Source organism: Ipomoea nil, unplaced genomic scaffold (genome assembly GCF_001879475.1).
Source record: "Ipomoea nil cultivar Tokyo-kokei standard unplaced genomic scaffold, Asagao_1.1 scaffold2353, whole genome shotgun sequence".
NCBI lineage: Eukaryota > Viridiplantae > Streptophyta > Magnoliopsida > Solanales > Convolvulaceae > Ipomoea > Ipomoea nil.
Genome location: NW_017618781.1, coordinates 185,030 through 203,222, shown reverse-complemented (window position 1 = coordinate 203,222; position 18,193 = coordinate 185,030). Strand labels below are relative to the sequence as shown.

At 37.2% G+C, this 18,193-nt stretch overlaps 1 protein-coding gene across 1 annotated transcript; it reads right to left on the bottom strand.

Annotated features, from left to right (window-relative positions):
* Positions 1-6,184: 6,184 nt before the first annotated feature.
* On the bottom strand, positions 6,185-7,369 carry LOC109152013 (pectin acetylesterase 9-like). Its single transcript, XM_019299597.1, has 5 exons — positions 7,316-7,369; positions 7,148-7,225; positions 6,893-6,974; positions 6,656-6,780; positions 6,185-6,526 (listed from the first exon to the last, which is right to left on the bottom strand). The coding sequence occupies exons 1-5, from the start codon at positions 7,355-7,357 to the stop codon at positions 6,404-6,406; spliced, it is 450 nt and encodes a 149-aa protein (XP_019155142.1). The 5' UTR covers positions 7,358-7,369; the 3' UTR covers positions 6,185-6,403.
* Positions 7,370-18,193: the final 10,824 nt, after the last annotated feature.

Here is an 18,193-nt window from a genome sequence, read left to right as displayed (position 1 = left end):
TTTCAGTGAGAACCTGTCAATTAATAAAGGATTGCACAACACCTAATACATGAATGCACCGCAACGGTCCCAGAAGTTGCGGTGCATTCCTTTGCAAAGCTGGAGGAGTTGCGGTGCACAAATACACCACAAAATGAACAACACACCCAAAAAAATACATCATACCTCCGACACCTAATTGTGCATTTCCGAATACTGTGTGGTGCTTTTATACATACACAATTATGCGTGACACATGCAGTTGGTAACGGTCAAGAGTGAAGTTGAAGAGGTGGAACGGTTCTTAGAGTCCAATACCACCTCATCAATGAGCGGTTATGAAGAGAGAGCGCGACAATTACTAAGGAGCCCAGACACTTATGGAGAGGAGCCGTTGCACTTATTAAGAGGTCGTTAGTGCCTTTATTATAGCCATTACCATTGTACAATATAAAAAGCTGAAGCCATGTAACAAGTGGGGGGACACGCTCGACGTTTTAATTCTTATACTGAAATACTTAGCAATACAACTTATTACTCACATTTTATATTCTACGGTAGCATATTTACCGTCATTGGTGCTTTCATTGAGAGCCTGAGAATCAACTCAAGGCAACAACATACATCTTTCTATCTCGATCATCAACAAGCTTGGAGCACGCTTCCAAGGTTCTCGTACCTTGAATCGCAATAACAACGACAACGCTAGCACGGATGATACGGCCAACAAAAACAGTAGGGGAGGGCAGTAAGGGCTCGGGACACCGGTACCACTAGTGGATCTCAAAAGTGACTGCCCAGTCCATTCAGCAAGGACAAGTGCCCCGACGCCCGCACATGAGGATGAAGTGATATCGCCACTGCGGGAGAGGACCCAGTGCCGCGGTGCTCAGCCTCGCTCCAGGAAAAGGCAAGTGAGGGGTCTAGGAGAAGGCACTGAAGGGGACAACTCAATTGCGTAGTGGCCACCATGGTCGAGGCCTATCCTCAACCATTTGATCGAGGTCTGTCCTCGACAAAATAATAATAATAGTAATAACAATAATAATAATAATAATAATAAAATAAATAAATAAAAATAATAATAAAAAAGATTCTCACACTCTATTCCCTAAGGGTTGGCACGAGATCCAATCTCGCTAGCTACCCGCCGAAAGGACACTTTCTTGATCAAACTGAAAGCTTGGTTACAAAAATACTATTCCCTAAGCACTGGTACGAGGTCTGACCTCGCTCACTACCCTACGGAAGAGCCGACCTTTGGTCGAGCCTATAGCCGGTTGAAATGAGCTATGTACACACAAAAAAAAAAATCACATAATAATAATAAAAAAAAAATTTAAAAAAAAAAAACAAAACAAAACAAAAAAAAAAAAAAAATGACTTGGTTGAGGCCTCCTCGGCCACCAGCTGAGGCAAGCCTCGGCCTCTCCCATGGTCGAGGTGGTTGAGGTGGTCCTCGGCCACCTGGCCGAGGCGACCCTTGACCAAGGCAGTCCTCAACCATGGTAGCCGAAGCGACGGTGCTCCGTATTTTTTTTTAAAGATAAATAAAAATAACAATTAAAAAATATTATCGAATATATTTTACACCAATGTTTTTACATCATTACTACTCCCTTGTTGATTTTACTATGCTCTCACCTCAGGAGTAGGGGGGCTGATGACAGAATAATTGGATAAGTACTAGATCCAACCCGAAGCAGATTCAGACTAACCGGCAGTAGTCAAAGGAATTAACACATGCTGACATGCATTTGGTAACGGTCAAGAGTGAAGTTGAAGAGGTAGAATGGTTCTTAGAGTCCAATACCGCCTCATCAATGAGCGATTATGAGGAGAGCGCGGCAATTACTAAGGAGCCCAGACACTTATGGAGAGGAGTCGTTGAACTTATTAGGAGGTCGTTAGTGTCTTTATTGTAGCCGTTACCATTATACAATATAAAAAGCTGAAGTAATGTAAGTATGTAATAAGTGGGGGGACACGCTCGACGTTCTAATTCTTATACTGAAATACTTAGCAATACAACTTGTTACTGACATATTATATTTTATGGTAACATATTTACCGTCAGTGCGTTTTTGGTGATGCGTACTTATTGTTTTATTTTTTTGTTGTGTATTTCTTAACACTGTATGCATATTTGCATAATTATTATTTTGCATTTTCTTATTGATTTTATTATTTTTGTTATTAACCATCCTTTGAAAAGAATAAGAAAGGAAGATTGTGAATGCAAGGAATTTTTAACAACATTCATGAAGATATGCACAATTCCTGAGTGCTTTACACGATTCTCCAAACACACTTAATTGCGTTTGCACACATTTAATTCACGTTCGCACACACATAATCTAATCTAGACCATTAAAAAATATTAGATGGATGCACACGATTTGTTCTCACGTTCTCAAATAAGCAAGTGTTCTCATATAATCCTAAATCTATATATATAGGCCAGTGTTCCCGTAAGTCCATCCTTTCCCATGAATCCGTGTGGACAACTGTGATCCATTGATCTAGAGACAAATAATGGCTAGGATTTAATTGACTTTTATTTAAATTTCATTATCAATTTAATGAGCAGGGGTATACATTGGACTGTGCATTTAAAAGTGGAAAATAATATATTAAGGGATTTTGCATGATTTTAGGGAGTGTATAACAATTTATTTGTACGCTGATCGTCATCTCTTCCTGCTTCATTACACAAGTCACACACACCACCGGGAATGGAGACTCCGGCGACGGGTAAGTTATTTTCCGGCATCTAGTTTTTGGTTTATGGGTGCCTTCTTGAAGTGCACATATGGGGTATTGATCAATTGTGATTAGTTGGTGATCTCATAGACCTCTGTCTGCTACCATTGCGAATCTAATGTTATTGTGTATTTTGTGGATGTCGGCTTAGAGGGTTGTGATGGTTTATTAAATGAGACGACTGTGCACCCTCGTATTGTTGCATGTGCGTCGTTTTAAGCTGTAATTAGAGTTTCAACAGTATAGGTGTTAGTGTCCATCTAGAATTTTTAAAATGGAGTCGACTGTGCACCTGCGTATTTGAGATTGTGCATCTGTATAAGCTCAAACTAGAGGTACAATAGTAGAGGTGTGAGTGTCCAACTGGGTAGGTGACCTGTGCAACTGGGATGAAAAGTGTACTGTGCACTCCAAACCCTATTGTGGGCAATTACAAATAGAAACGGAAAAAAAAAAAAACCTTCAAAATCAGCCTAACATTTACGCCACAAATCTCCAAAATACCCCTGCAATTAATACACAACCCAATTACCCCTGCAATTGATGATCCTCGGTCTTTGTTGAGAGTGTGATGAGTCTTTGACGTTGATCTTCTTCTGGCTTTCAAATGACTATATACTGTATTCCTCAGTCTCAAACGCTTTTGATTATATCTATCTATATACTATGCTATTTAACGCGTATTGATGGGTTACTAGCATTATTCCCTGACCGGGTTTATCCCTATGTTTTACAGGTTTTGCTTAGACGGAGAGCGCGCTAGAAGTGGACTCTAGTTAGCGTAGCTTTGTTTTCCCTCTGCTTAGTTTTGTGCCTGTGAGCCTTAGATAGACGGTGGCCTGTGTGCCTTAGACAATGTGTTGTTTTGTTGGATTTTGTAGACTTAGCATGTGCACCATAGTTTTATGGGTGTGGCATAACACCTTTCCCGGTTTATAATAGCTTCGCCTTTATGTTGATTGATGTTTAGTTTCCCTATCTTTGAATTTTAAGTTTTAAAATGTTGGTAAAATCGGGGGTGTTACAGCTCATATGCGGTCATCATCTGCCATGCGGTCGAGTGGCCTAATCTGCATCGTTCGATCATTTGCATCCAAAGGCACGTGACAATCTCAGTGCACCACATATCACTTGAAAATGTACCACACAACACTCAGAAATGCACCATAGAACACTAAAAATGCACCGCACACTAGTACACAATACACCTCGTTGACAGTTCTATTGAACCCGTCGACAAGTTTGACACCCCGTTGAGTGGTGTAATACAAATAAATGCACCATTAATCACTCAAATATGCAACATAGAGCACTCAAAATTTCACAACAGAGCACTCAAATATGCACCACACACTAGCACCTGATAACGGGTCTATTGAACCCGTCGACGGGTTTGACACCCTCGTTGAGTGGTGTAATACAAATAAATACACCATTAATCACTCAAATATGCACCATAGAGCACTCAAAATTGCACCACACACTAGCACGTAATGCACCGTCGAAATATACCTGGTGCAAAAATTACGATATTACCACCCCGTAATTTCTCTTCTTCATTGATTTCCAGCCGTTTGATCTCAGCTCATCCTACGATTCTAATATATCTGCATGACCGCATGGGAGACTAAGGCCGCACCTGAACTCTACTACTACTACACACACTGTTTGTTTGTTTATATGGCTGCAGTTCAGCAGGCATGTTCGGCATCGTATGTTGCAAATTTATGAGCTTGTCGATTATCATATTTGTGAGTTGGCAGTGAAACTATTTGGATGCCGTCTACAACGGGTGATTTTACGTTGGCATCAGCATAAAATATGCTTAGACCAAGGATGGGTTCAACTCTCTCTTCAAAATGTATTTGAGCGCCAGGTATCTTTACTAAGTGCTCAATATTTATGTGGAAGCTTCTCAGGATCAGAGGTACTTTCCATTCCTAGACTGCCTAGAGAGGTTTGAGAATTGTCTACCTTCCATTTCTTCTTTTTTTTTTTAAAAAAAAAAATGCAAGTGCATCTGTGGAGCATTGCCTTTTTTCATGTGTTCATGTTTTTTCGCGTGTGGCATAGTTTTGCTTTAATCTTTGGAATTTCCCTTGATAATGTCCGATCGGTAAGAGCTGTGTGTCATAAATGGTGGTTATCAGCTTCGTCGGGGACTACTGCGGGTTTATTTTGCTACCTCCTCCCTTGTCTTATTCTTTGGGTGGTGCGGACTTTGTATTATTGTATAATGCTGCTCTGTATGATAGTACTCCATTCTCTTCTATTGCTGCTATTTCCAAGATTAAAAAGGAAACTTTTTTGTTTCAATTCTTTGGTTCATCGTGTTCGTATAAATGGTTTGTTGGATCAATTCTTGGTTTCTGAGGGGATTATTGCTACATTTGTCTCTCCTCCGAGGCGCATGGTGACTTGGATTAAGTGGCACAAATCACTTTCAAGACGTCTCAAGTTAAGCAATGATGCATTATTTTTCATAAATGGAGTGGCAGGTGGGGCATGTTTGAGGAATTCGGCAGGCTTTTCATTGCGGGATTATCTTTTCCATTGCTTGCCTTCTCGGTACTCGAGGTGGAGGTATTGGCATTTGATTTTGCCTTGTGTTGGTGTGATATGGCATCTACTTGGACATGTTGAAGTTGATTCTCTTGCACTGGTTCGGTATGTTACCTCGTCCACAATATTGGTCCCGTGGAGAGTTCATGGTGTGCTTAATCAGATCCATTCGCGGTTGGTTTTTTGGTCTTCATCAATTGTTCATTTTTATGGTGAAGCAAACCGTGTCACGGATCGGATACTTTAACTTCATAGGGTTTGCCTTGCTCATCAGCTGCGCTTCTATGTTTTCTTCGTTTAGCTTGTTACCAGAAACTATTAAATTGATCCTTTTCTATGATTTCTGAGACTTTACCCTTCGAGATTTATTCATTCATAATAAATCTTATACTTTACTTAAAAAAACAAAAAATCATCTTTTGAACTTTATCATTTAAGCACTTGCTCTATGCATCGAAGAACACCATATCCTGATGTATCACAATTATCAAGATATTCTCTTTCATCTCCATTACTTCAAGTAGTTTCCTCTTGTGGTCCAATTTTTTATCAATGGATAAATTAATAATTTTAGGTAGTTTTTCTCCAAACCATACGCTAGCTTATTAATAAATTAAATTCACTAATTATATTAATTTTAATCTTAGACCTTAATCCATGTGAGTGTTTATGCATGTTGCTTTTGTTGGTCTCCTGCATTAAATCATTTACCATATTCCCTTATATTGTGATATATATAATTAATATGTAAAGTAAAGAATGTTATTTTATATATGATAGATATTGCTTATTTTGTCCATTATAAACAGAATTTAAAGTGCATAATTTAAATTAATTGACTAAATAACTGGTGTTTTACAACCCAAACACATAACCCATCAATCCACGAACTAAATAATATCAAAAAATAAAATCAAATCAAATCAGTTGATTCAATTATATTAGGTAAGTTAAAACTATGAGCTATTTTGATGTCAAATTACTCAGTAATCAAACTATTTAACCATTGATCATATCAAACTTTGCATGTATAAATTCAAATACAACAATTCAAGCCTGCCAACATCTAACTTTATCACATCATTCTGCATGTATCAATTCAGTATTTCAGTGCTTGAGGATTTATCCCATATGCTGAACAATTTCTTGGCTCCATAGATGTATCGATTACTTGCAAGTAATCGCAGTCATAGTACCAATCATGAAATACCTCAGCAAAGGTCTGTAAAAATAACACTAAATTTTGTCACAAAAAAGATCTATATATATAGTAATTAATTAAGTAAATAAAGAAATATCACACTATTTTTATATTTTTTTTGACATTAAGAAATATCGCACTATTAATTACCTTGTTCCCTATGATTTTCAGCGTAGAAAAGTAAGGCAAATCATGGGCGATACAACTTGTAATCCACATGCCCCTAAATAATGGAAGAGCTTTCGGCAGTGCAGCTAATACATCCCATCTCAATTCTGAAAAATAAATAAATAATCAAATCTTTATTAATTATTTTATATATTATATATCATCCATTTCGGCCTCATGAGAAGTAACATTTTTTTTTTCCACACTTATAGCACTAACCTTGCATTGCCTCCTTCCGGTCATCGGTGCAGTTTTGGCTAACCAAGCACACTTCGTCCTCACGAAATAAGTTCAACCTTATCTAAAATAAAGAAACATTGAAAATAAAATTATATATTTAATTTATTTTAACATTGTGACAACTAATAGATTCATGATGGAATAACATTTGAAATCACCTAACTTAATATTAAAACTAAATTGCTTGGATCATTGAATTAAAATCACCAAAAATTAACAAAGAGTCCAATTAACCTGGATTTGGTCAAATGCTGACATAGCAATGAAAACGGGTGTCTTCACAAACAACAATAGATATTGCGGGAACAAGCACTGTGTGGATCCAAAACATGAAATATTTAGCAAAAAATGAAATATTTATTATGCCACAAACTCAACATTAAATTGGTTTAATTAACTTACAAGACTCGGTCTCATTATTGAAGTGCACAGTGGAGGTAGCATTGCAGCTGATCCCTGCAAAAAATTTTTATTAAAGTTTATATTTGAAAAATTAGCTTAAAAAAATAATATAATAAAACATTTATAAACTAAAGAAATTGAAATTACACGTAAATCAATCAATGCATCAAATGTCGGCTCAAATTGTTTGCTCCCCAATAGGTTTTCCCTAATAAAAGATTAGACATGTTATAGTTAGTTCATTCCATTTTTAGAATAATTTAATTTATTTTTTTTGTAAATAAATTTGAAATTGACTATTATTTATAAAAATAAGCTTACTCGTGCACAAAATATCCTGCAATTGGGAGGCATTTTACTCTAGCAAATAGTGGGAGAAGATCTCGAAATCAATCACAGTGAACCATTGGTGTCAATCCCCCCGCTGAACTACCAATCAGAAATGCCTACAAATCTACAATAAATTTAATAACAAATTATTTATTTTATTTCCCTCCAAAAGAGAAAAATAGAAAAAGAGAAAAAGAGAAAGAAAATCTCAAAACATTAGAGTTTTCCCATGGCATAAATATTTTGTTTCAAATATCAAATTCAATAATCTAAATTATAAGTTCAATCAAATATATATATAACTAAAGATTACCATACATTTTGTGCACAATTCATTCCTTTAGACAATATATCGTCCATCGTGGCCTTAAAAATTTTAGCACCTCTTTATGTCACGTTAGTCACCTTAAAAAATAAAATAAAATAAAAAACAAGAGTTAACATATTTAGTATATTTTAAATTAAAATACTTTAAATTCAATTTTATAATACTTACTGTGTCAGGTGCTTCAACATCTCATGTAAACGACGATCCATCACAGTATGGAACATAGACTCTATTCAAATTGTAGAATTCTATATATAATAAAATTCAAATATTAAATTAAAGTCTAATAATAATTAAATAAATAATTTTAAATTTATTTTACTTGGGTTTTCTGTGAAATTATTTGAAAGAAAATCTATAAATTCCATAGATTGAGGCATATGCTTGGAAGAACCTCGACTATATGTACTGCGAATTAGGCAATCTGTTTGATTAACGCACCAACCTCCACCCTTCAAATCACATGTTTATGGGAAAAAAAATATTCTCTTGTACACAAATTTATTATTAGAACACATTTTGCAGCTGAAAAAAATATCAAAGCTTTTGTATAAGAAGAAATGCAGACAGAATTTAACGCACCAACCTCCACCCTTCAAACCAAACTATCATGATGAATATTTACAAGCTGTCAAGCTCATTCATGCTTTTCAATTCAATTATTATTTTTTTTACTAATATAGTTGGTCGATTGAACTTTTATTTATTGCAAATTTATTACAGATGGGATTTTTTCTTCACATTATTTATTGAACTTTTACATAGGCCGGGATGGAGTTTGACAGCTAGGAAAGTGTAGTGTGTCACCTCACCTCTTACCTCTCTCACTTTTTTTTTTCCAACTACTCTGTATATATATTAATTATAAGACCTACTTAGCTTGTATATCATATATAGTATATTAGCCCATTACTGTTATAGTAAAATTAAGACATTAAGACATCTTTTTGATCGATTGATCGTGTTATACTGTATTTTCCTAATTAATATGATTTACATTTTTTATATAATTTGTAGATTATCACACATGAATATAGTTTACTTAATGCACACTCTAATATGATCTTTGTCAATCCCAAGAAAAAAAAACTAAATAATACTCTTCTCACAAGAGTATCATTAAGATTTTCCATATCTTTATATATTACAATTAAATCTATATTTAACATAACTAACCAAATATCAAAGTTTACATTTTTAAAATGTAAGAGTAAAACAAATGAGCTAGTAAACCTATGGCATAGATAGTCAATTCTTATAGGAAAGATTGCATGAGCAAGCTAAGACCTATGTAGGTACTAATTAGGAATGAGAGAGTAATTGTAGGGAGGGAGAACATGTGGTATGTGTTGCATATATTTAGAATCAAAATTATTGAAGTCAGTAGAATCAATTTAAGGTTGATATATAAAACTAAATTACCTAAAATTCGATTATTCATTAGTAATCAATGTAAAATGCTATGGTCATATTTGAAAAAAAAATTATATTATTTAGTTGATAGATTTTTTTTTTTCTTTTAGAAAACGTTGATAGAAAATATATTCAATTGAAAAATAAAATTTTCAAATTTGAGAAAAGTGACCTCACCTCTCGCGTCTCTCATTTTTTAACGTCGAGCCTTTAACGTCAGCTATATACTTAACCGACGTTAAAACATTTAACGTCGGCTATTTACAAATAGCCAACGTTGTAAATAAAATATAAAACAATTAAAAAATTAAATACAATACAACGTCGGCATAAGCTATTTTTTTTTCATAATTAATATACGACGTCGGTTTGTTCTAAAACCAACGTCGTATAGTATTATTATTTATTTTTTTAAACTATTAACCCACGATATCGCCTTTCTAAATAGTCGACGTCGTTGGTGTTTTAAATTAGCCTAGATCTCGCACAGACGACTCATTCGCACAGTAACCACGCAGACGACTCATTCGCCATTTCGCTCAAATGACTCACCGCGCACAGCCACCGGTCCGCTCATCGCCATCGTTTCGCTTAGCCACAGCCCACTACCACACTGCCCCACACAGCCACTGTTCCAGTTCGACGCTTTCTTCTTCGCCCTGCACATCCTCCGCTACCCTGCCTTCGCTACACCAGACCACTGCCGCACCGCGCTGCCCAGCCTCCGCCGCACCAGACCACCGTCGCACCGTCGACTACTTTGTGAGTTTTTTTTTTAATTATTATTTCAATTTCTGGAATTATTATATATTTGGAATTATTTATTAATGTATTTCGAATTTTAGAATTTATTAGCTATACATTTTGAATTTTATAAGTTATTGGTTATAAATTTGGTATTATTAGGTTGATATATTTGTATTTTAAGATTTATTGATATTATATTTTGAATTATTATTTATTTATTTCATATTTTAGTAAACAATGTTGATATGTTTGTATTTTAGAATTTATTGATATTATAATTTAAATTATTATTATTTTATTTTGAATTTTAGGCATTATTATTATATTTTGAATTATTTTAGGAATTATTAGGTATATATTTTTGAATTTTATAAGTTTTTTTTTTTTTTTGAAGCTTGAATTTTATAAGTTATTTGTTATATATTTGGAATTATTAGGTTGATATATTTGTATTTTAGAATTTATTGATATTATATTTTGAATTTTAGTAAATAATGTTGATATATTTGTATTTTAGGATTTATTGATATTATATTATGAATTATTATTAATTTATTTCTAATTTTAGGCATTATTGTTATATTTTTAATTATTTTAAGAATTATTGTTAGGAATTGCATGGTTGAATCATGTTATTAAGTCACTATGTAGTAATTTATTTTGTCCATCTACTTGCCTTTGTATTCATTACTTAGTGTACCGAAAAACTAATACTACTAACTAGTCTACTCTCACCACAATAATTTTAGATATTATATTATTATTATTTTAGATATTTGTTGAATCAATGTTAAAAAAAGTTTAATTAGGATTAATATTATTTTAGAGTGACTTGTGATGGACAAAAGTTGAATGAATGCTTCTCGGATTAGTACGGAATATGAAGTCGGAGTTAGAGAATTTTTAGACTTTGCAAAACGTCATCTTCCAAATAATAATGGGATGTTTTTTTTTTTTTTTTTTGTCATTGTAAGAAGTGTTGTAATCTAAGAAAAATAGGTGTAAATGGCATATATGATCATCTAATTTGTGTTGGAATTAATCCAAGTTATACAAAATAGATATGGCACGGTGAAGGAGGAGGAGGGACTACTACATCTAACATATATGTTGACAACAAAGCAAATGAAGATGATGAGTGTGAAGATAGGTTGGATGAAATGTTTCGTGATGTCGGAGAAGAGTTAACCAATCGATCAAATGATAAGGGTGTAGTAAATATACTCGGTTATTTGCTATTTTGAAATTATTCAACTTAAAAGCTGGGAATGGATGGAGCGACAATAACTTTACTGCTTTAATTGATTTATTAAAGGATATGCTTTCAAAAGATAATGAACTCCCGAAGAGTGCATATGATGCCGAGAAGATTCTGTGTCCCATGGGTATAGAGTATGAAAAGATACATGTTTGTCCTAATTAACGATTGGGTATTGTTTAGGAATGATTACAAAGAATTGAATGCATGTCCAATCTGTGGGGCATCTCGGTACAAAACAAGAGAGCATGTAGTTGGTAAGGCAAGTTTGAAAGGGCCACTAGCTAAAGTTATGTGGGATCTTACCTTACCCTTTAAGCTAACTAAAAACACAAAATAACTTTAGATCTTACCATTCCCTAAGCTTGGAAGATAGAAAGGTGGGATCATGGGATTTATCTTTGCAAGGTCGGGTGATGTCTTTCTTGGCTTGGGGAAGAAGCCAAGTTTTATTAGAGAGAGAAGGGAGAGAAAAGTTGTCTTGCTAAAGTGGGGAAATGAATTTTTGGTTTGATAGGGTAAGGCTTCAAGACCAAGTAAGGGGAAAAGACTATCATGGTCTTACTTTCCCTAGAAAGGCTTAGGAAGACCTCAAAGAATTAGGTACAACCATCAAAGCTAATGGTACTCCTTTTTGACTTAAATCAATTGACCAAGGAGTTGGTCAATTTAGGTCCTCCGACTATCAATTAAGGAAATTGATTAGAAAGTCAACAAAGATAACTTGGGATAATTACTCAATTAATCCTATTTAAAGGATAGGAATTTCGGGGTGTCACACACTCTCCCCCTAACAATAAGCTTCGTCCCCGAAGCTTGTGTACAGCAAGGTTTGTCAAAATGGATAACGGTGAACAAAATGTGACATGAATAAATGTAAAAGATAAAGAAGGATTTTAGGCAACAAGCTCTCACCAAGCAACTCTTACAAAATCTAAAGCACACTCACAAAACCAAGGTCTAAACTAACAACCAAACTTAGTACATCTACAAACAATTTACCCTACACCCACAGCTATCAATAACTACCTCTAGAGATAACACATAAGGTAAACAAAAGCTAGAAAGGATTACCTCACTCCTCGGCTTGGGACGAGTCGTCCCCCGAGTCCTCTTCAGCTTCCTCCTCAGACCCAAGATGTTCCTCATCTCCATCCCAGCTAGAACTGGCTTACAATGCTGTTAACCTCTAATTCATGGTAACAAACTGAGCCTTCATATAAACGAGAAACCCTCCTCGATCACCCGGTTCTGTTGCTGCAGAAGAGCTACCACACGTTCCTCGTTTGTCATGGAGTCATTTTCCTTCTTGGTCCTCACTTCTTTCCTTCGGCGGTTCTCCTCATCCTCGGAGTCGCTTTCCTCTACCTCCTCCTCTTCTTCATTTCTTCCCAACTCCTGAACAGTCTGCTTCAACTTCTTGACAGGAACCCCCAATTGCTTTGTCAAAAGACTCCATTCCTGTGGGGATTTCTTTGCTACCTCCTCCAAGGTGATGTATTCATTGTCCTCCACCTGAAACAGATTACAGCTCCAAAGATTTATAGCATCCAAAACCATTTTGCCAATGGCCTTGGCAAAAGACCCTTTAACTTTCACTTCTTTCTTCTTGAAAATCCAACTTAAAATCATACCGTATGGTAGGCTCTTACGGTTATGATCCACGCAATAATCCATGTGCTGTAGCATGAGAGCTGGCAGGTTGAACTTCACTTTGTGCTTCAAGAAATAAGCAAATGCACATTCCAGATTTCCCAAAAGATTGCTCTTGTTATTGTTAGGTAACAAACAATTCAATCTGTGACAAGCATTATCAGAATCTTTTGCTCCCCGGTGAGCCACATCTTTTCCAGCCTCGTGGTTTGGGTAAAACCACTGGTTCGCCCCAAAAGATACTCCAAATAATCTTGGTACCCCAAATCTTTGGTATTAACCCATGCATCCCAACAGTACTATGAGACCCCAGTGGTCGTCAAATTCAGGAGTTTTGCCAACCGATTCTCATTCAAGGAAATCATAACACCCTCACCTTAGAGGTGATTTCCAATTTTCCCCCATCCTTGGTCACATTCATGTGACGATAAAATTCCTTTACCAAATCCGGGTATGTATCATTCTTAATCAACAAAAACCCATCCAACAAATCTTGAAAATTAAGCATATCCAAAATGGAGCTTGAAAAAGATTCGGGTTCAAAGGCTTTACCATCCAAAACTGAGTAATGGGCATCCACCCATTCCACTCTCTTGATGGTTTTTGACCTTCTAGACATGGCGCAAGATGTCCAAGGTGAGGTAGACCCAAAGCTTCTTCTTTCCCTTCTTCTTTTTCTCTTTTTTTTTTTTTTTTTCTTTTTCCCTTGCTCTTGGCCTGTGCTTTCCGGCGTAGCAGCGGCGAAGAGGATCGGCGACGGCTTGACGCGGCGGCGGCGGGTGGCAACTTCCGGTGAGGCTGGTGCGGCGACGGGCGGTGGTTGCTGTCAACGGGCAGGAGGGCAGCGACGAGTGGAGGGATTCTCGGCTTATGCGGGTAGGAGGAAAGAGAGAAGAGAGAAAAGGATTTTGGGAAAAAGATTGGGAAAAAAAGATTTTTAATTTGGGGATTTTAATTTGGGTTGAAAGAAATAGGTTAAAAGGAAGTAAAGGGGAATAAGGTTTAAGAATCACCACTAGCTTAGATCGTTTAAGTTTTTTAGGTTAGAAACTTTGAGACCCGGGTTCGAAACTCCCTAACTACAAATTAAGGTTTTAAGCTCTAAACTTAGAGATTTTCTCAAAAATTACTCAAGTCTAGGTTTTACATGAAGAAAGACTTTAGGTTACGCTTAAAAATTAAATCTTTTAACTCTTGGGTTTTCAAACTAAAGTTTGACAACTTAAACGAAATGACTAACTCCCCTAATTAATTTTTACCCCAAAAGAAAGATGCAAGGAAGGGACACGGAAAAGGGTACAACTCAAAGACAAAAAGGTTGGGTTGAGAATGGTACCTGCAGCCTCATCCTTAGTCAATCCCTCAGCTTCTGCCTGCGATCAGCTCATCACGTACACCTTGCCTTGAGATCTTGCTCCTCCCAAGGTTGCATTCACGAAGCCACGATTGAATCCATTTCCTATCTGTCCCAACGGTGCATGCCTTGCACTAGACTGTGGAGCTCCCTGATCCGGCTAGAGGTTGCACTCGGAGGCCTTGTGACCTCTCTTCCCACACTTGAAACAAAGCAACGGATTCCTTTGGCAGTCCTTTCCAATGTGGTTCCTACCACATCTCTGGCATCCGAAAGCTCTGTCTCGCCATTGTCCACTTTAGCTGTTCCCTGAGTCGGTGGGGAGGATGACCCACTCCTAAAGCTCTGTCTTGGCCTCGTGAAGCTCTGTTGCCTGCTACCTTCACCCCTTTTCCTGACTGAGTCAAAAGACCCTCTTTGCAACTACTGAACTCGATACAAGTCCACGGCACTCAAATAAGCCTCATTGAACGTCCTTGGATTGCTCACCGTCAAGGCCTTCCTTGGCTCATAGTTGAGCCCTGCTACGAACTTATCCACCTTGGCAGCCTCGGTGGGAACTAACACGTGTGCGAATCTGGCCAACTCAAGAAAATGCTTATGATACTCCACTATGGACAAGGTCCCTTGCTTCAAGTGGAGGAACTCCTCATACATAGCCGCCCTTACATTTGCCAGATAAAACCTTTCTCAGAGCTTGTCCTTCAATGCTGACCAATCAAACCCCGGTTCCTCATGGCATGCTAGACCTTCAGGGACCCACCATAGGTCCGCCTCGTGACTGAAGTAAAACGTCGTTTGCTCCACGCGACGGTCTTCAGGGCAACCAACCACTGCGAAGATTTTGTCCAAGGCATGGATCCATTCCTCTACGAGAACAGGGTTTTCTTCCCCGGCGAACAGGGGAGGTCGGTGAGTCGAGACTTGTCGGCCAACATCGCGGTTTCCAGCTGGCGGTGGCGGAGGGTTGTTGTTGTTGTGCAGAGGGGCGTTGCTCAGCGTCTGCGTAGTCTGCGTGAGGTGTTGAAGGTTCTGAGCTAGCTGCCCATTTGTAGGCGTATCAGGAGTCCGGGCACGATAACGAGGAGGTTCCATCACAAGATTCTACAGAAATAACACAATTACGGCAAGGAAACGAAGAGACTTGCACCCTTACCTGATGCTTAAAGCGAGAGAGCTAAGACTAAGCACGAACAAACAAAACAAACACAACAAACAATAAAGGAAACTCACATCTCACCGTGCGTCCTAAGAGTCTTAAGTCCTAACACTTAGTTACTTAGAGGTCAACTTAGGGTCTCAATTCTAGCTTAACTTCTTAAAGCTCAACTCTTAACCTCCTAGGCTCAAACCTAGGCTCAGATACCAATTGTAATACCCCCAATTTTTACCAAAATTTAAAAGCTTAAATAAGAGATAAACAGTCTAAACATTAATCATTAAATAAGCGGAAGCTAATCTCTTAAACCAGGCAAGTGCTATGCCACACCCATATATCTACAGGTGCACATGCTAAGTCTAACTGAAACATCCATAACAACACCAAAAGTCTAGGTCACACAGGCCAACAGTCTAATCAAAGGGAAGGCATAAGAACTATGCTATCTAGATCCACTAGCGCGCTCTCCGAGCTACTCATAACCTGAAAAACATAGGGATAACACCCGTCAGTGAGAGATGCTGATAACCCACCAATACGCGTTAAGTAACATAATATATAGATATAAGCAAAACCATTTAAGACAAAAGGAATACAGTATATATCATTTCAAAGCCAAGAGAGGGAAACATCAAGGGACACAACATCACGCTCTCAACAAAAGACCGATCATCAACAACAACACACAAGTCAACAAGGACAACAAACAACATTTTCAACAATAGACACAACCTACCATCTTAATGGTAGAGTTCTCGATAGACATGCTCATAAGAAATAAACATAACAAATCACATAATGACAAGTTTCACGTTCCAACCTTATACCTTAGTACCACCCTTATGGCTACCCCGGCCTTATCTTAGTTCTAACCTGTACCTCTAAGTGCCACCATGTACTTCTGAGTCCAACCTTATCCCTCCTGGGACCATCGCCCCTCGCCAAACTGCCGCCAAACAATACCGTCGAACTCTCAGTACACGAGGGTACCATTAAATATCATAATCACATGCCGCCAAACTCATGAGCAAAGCTCAAGTCACATCTCTACCAATTTCATTCATAATCACACATAATCATCATCAAGAGGATTGAGGCTCATCAATAGCCTAATCAAGCATCAACAGCGGGTACAACAAATGTACAAGATCACATCATAGGAATCAATTAAGAGGTTTCAATGATAGACATGAAATAATACTCAACAACAACAATGGACTTCAATCCAATATCAGCATGATTGGCAACACATGTTGCCAATCCTCAAAGGAATGGACAAACAACGCATACTAGCATCAAAGACATCATAACTAGCATGCTCATCAAACGGGTAAACCAAAATGGTTCCAATGAACCTCAAAGACACATATAAATCTAACGAATCACAAAGTTGGACCATAAACACGATTCAAGATGCCAAATCCTAACATGGATACTTAGGACATCGTTTTAAACATACAAAACATTATTAAGACAACCAAAAGCTCAACAATCTAACAAAAGGAGGTCAAAACATCACATACCAAAAGATGGAACCACGGGAAAAACAAAACCCGACAATCCACCACGTTGTACCCCGCGGGTGGTCACCTGCCCGCGGTATCCCCCGCCGGGTACAACTCTTCCACCCCCGGGGAACACCCGACTCACAAAATAATTGCCTTCGGGGAAATTCATCTCCAAGGTCAAGTTCAAGTCCAAAACACCCAAAATCTCACATACAACAAGGAAATGACTTGAACCCAAGAATAGATCAAAGAATAACATTCAATAAACCTAGATACAAGCTCTAAACATGCATTATCACAAGATCATGAATCAAATCTCACATGTACACCAAGGATCATCAATAGAAGTCAAGAAACATCAATAACTAGTAGAAAATAGGTTTTGTATAGCATGGGTTACCTTTGAAGACCAAAACCTTCTTTCCTCTAACCCTCCTAGGTCTTACTTTGAAGCTCTTCTTCCTCAAAACCTTCTTACACAAGCCAAACCACAAGAAAAAACCAAACTTAGATAAAGACACCTTTAAGCTAACTAAAAACACTAAATAACTTTAGATCTTACCCTTTCCTAAGCTTGGAAGATAGAAAGGTGCAATGGGATCTTGGGATGAATCTTTGCAAGGTTGGGTGAGGTCTTTCTTGGCTTGGGGAAGAAGCCAAGTTTTCTTAGAGAGAGAAGGGAGAGAAAAGTTGTCTTGCTAAAGTGGGGAAATGAATTTTAGGTTTGATAGGGTAAGGCTTCAAGACCAAGGGTAAAAGACCTTCATGCCCTTACTTTCCCTAGAAATGCTTAGGAACACCTCAAAGAATTAGGTACAATCATCAAAGCTAAAGGTACTCATTTTTTACTTAAATCAATTGACCAAGGAGTTGGTCAATTTAGGTCCTCCGACTATCAATGTAGGAAATTGATTAGAAAGTCAACAAGGATAAGTTAAGATTAATTACTCAATTAATCCTATTTAAAGGATAGGATTTTGGGGTGTCACAACCACTACTACAGAACATCACTACTAAGGCATTTTTTTTGACACATACACGACAGTTCTTGAAGTGCCGGGTAAGTTACTTGTATATAATCTAAACATACACGTCGTAGAACTTATATTTAAAAAAAAAAAAACACAA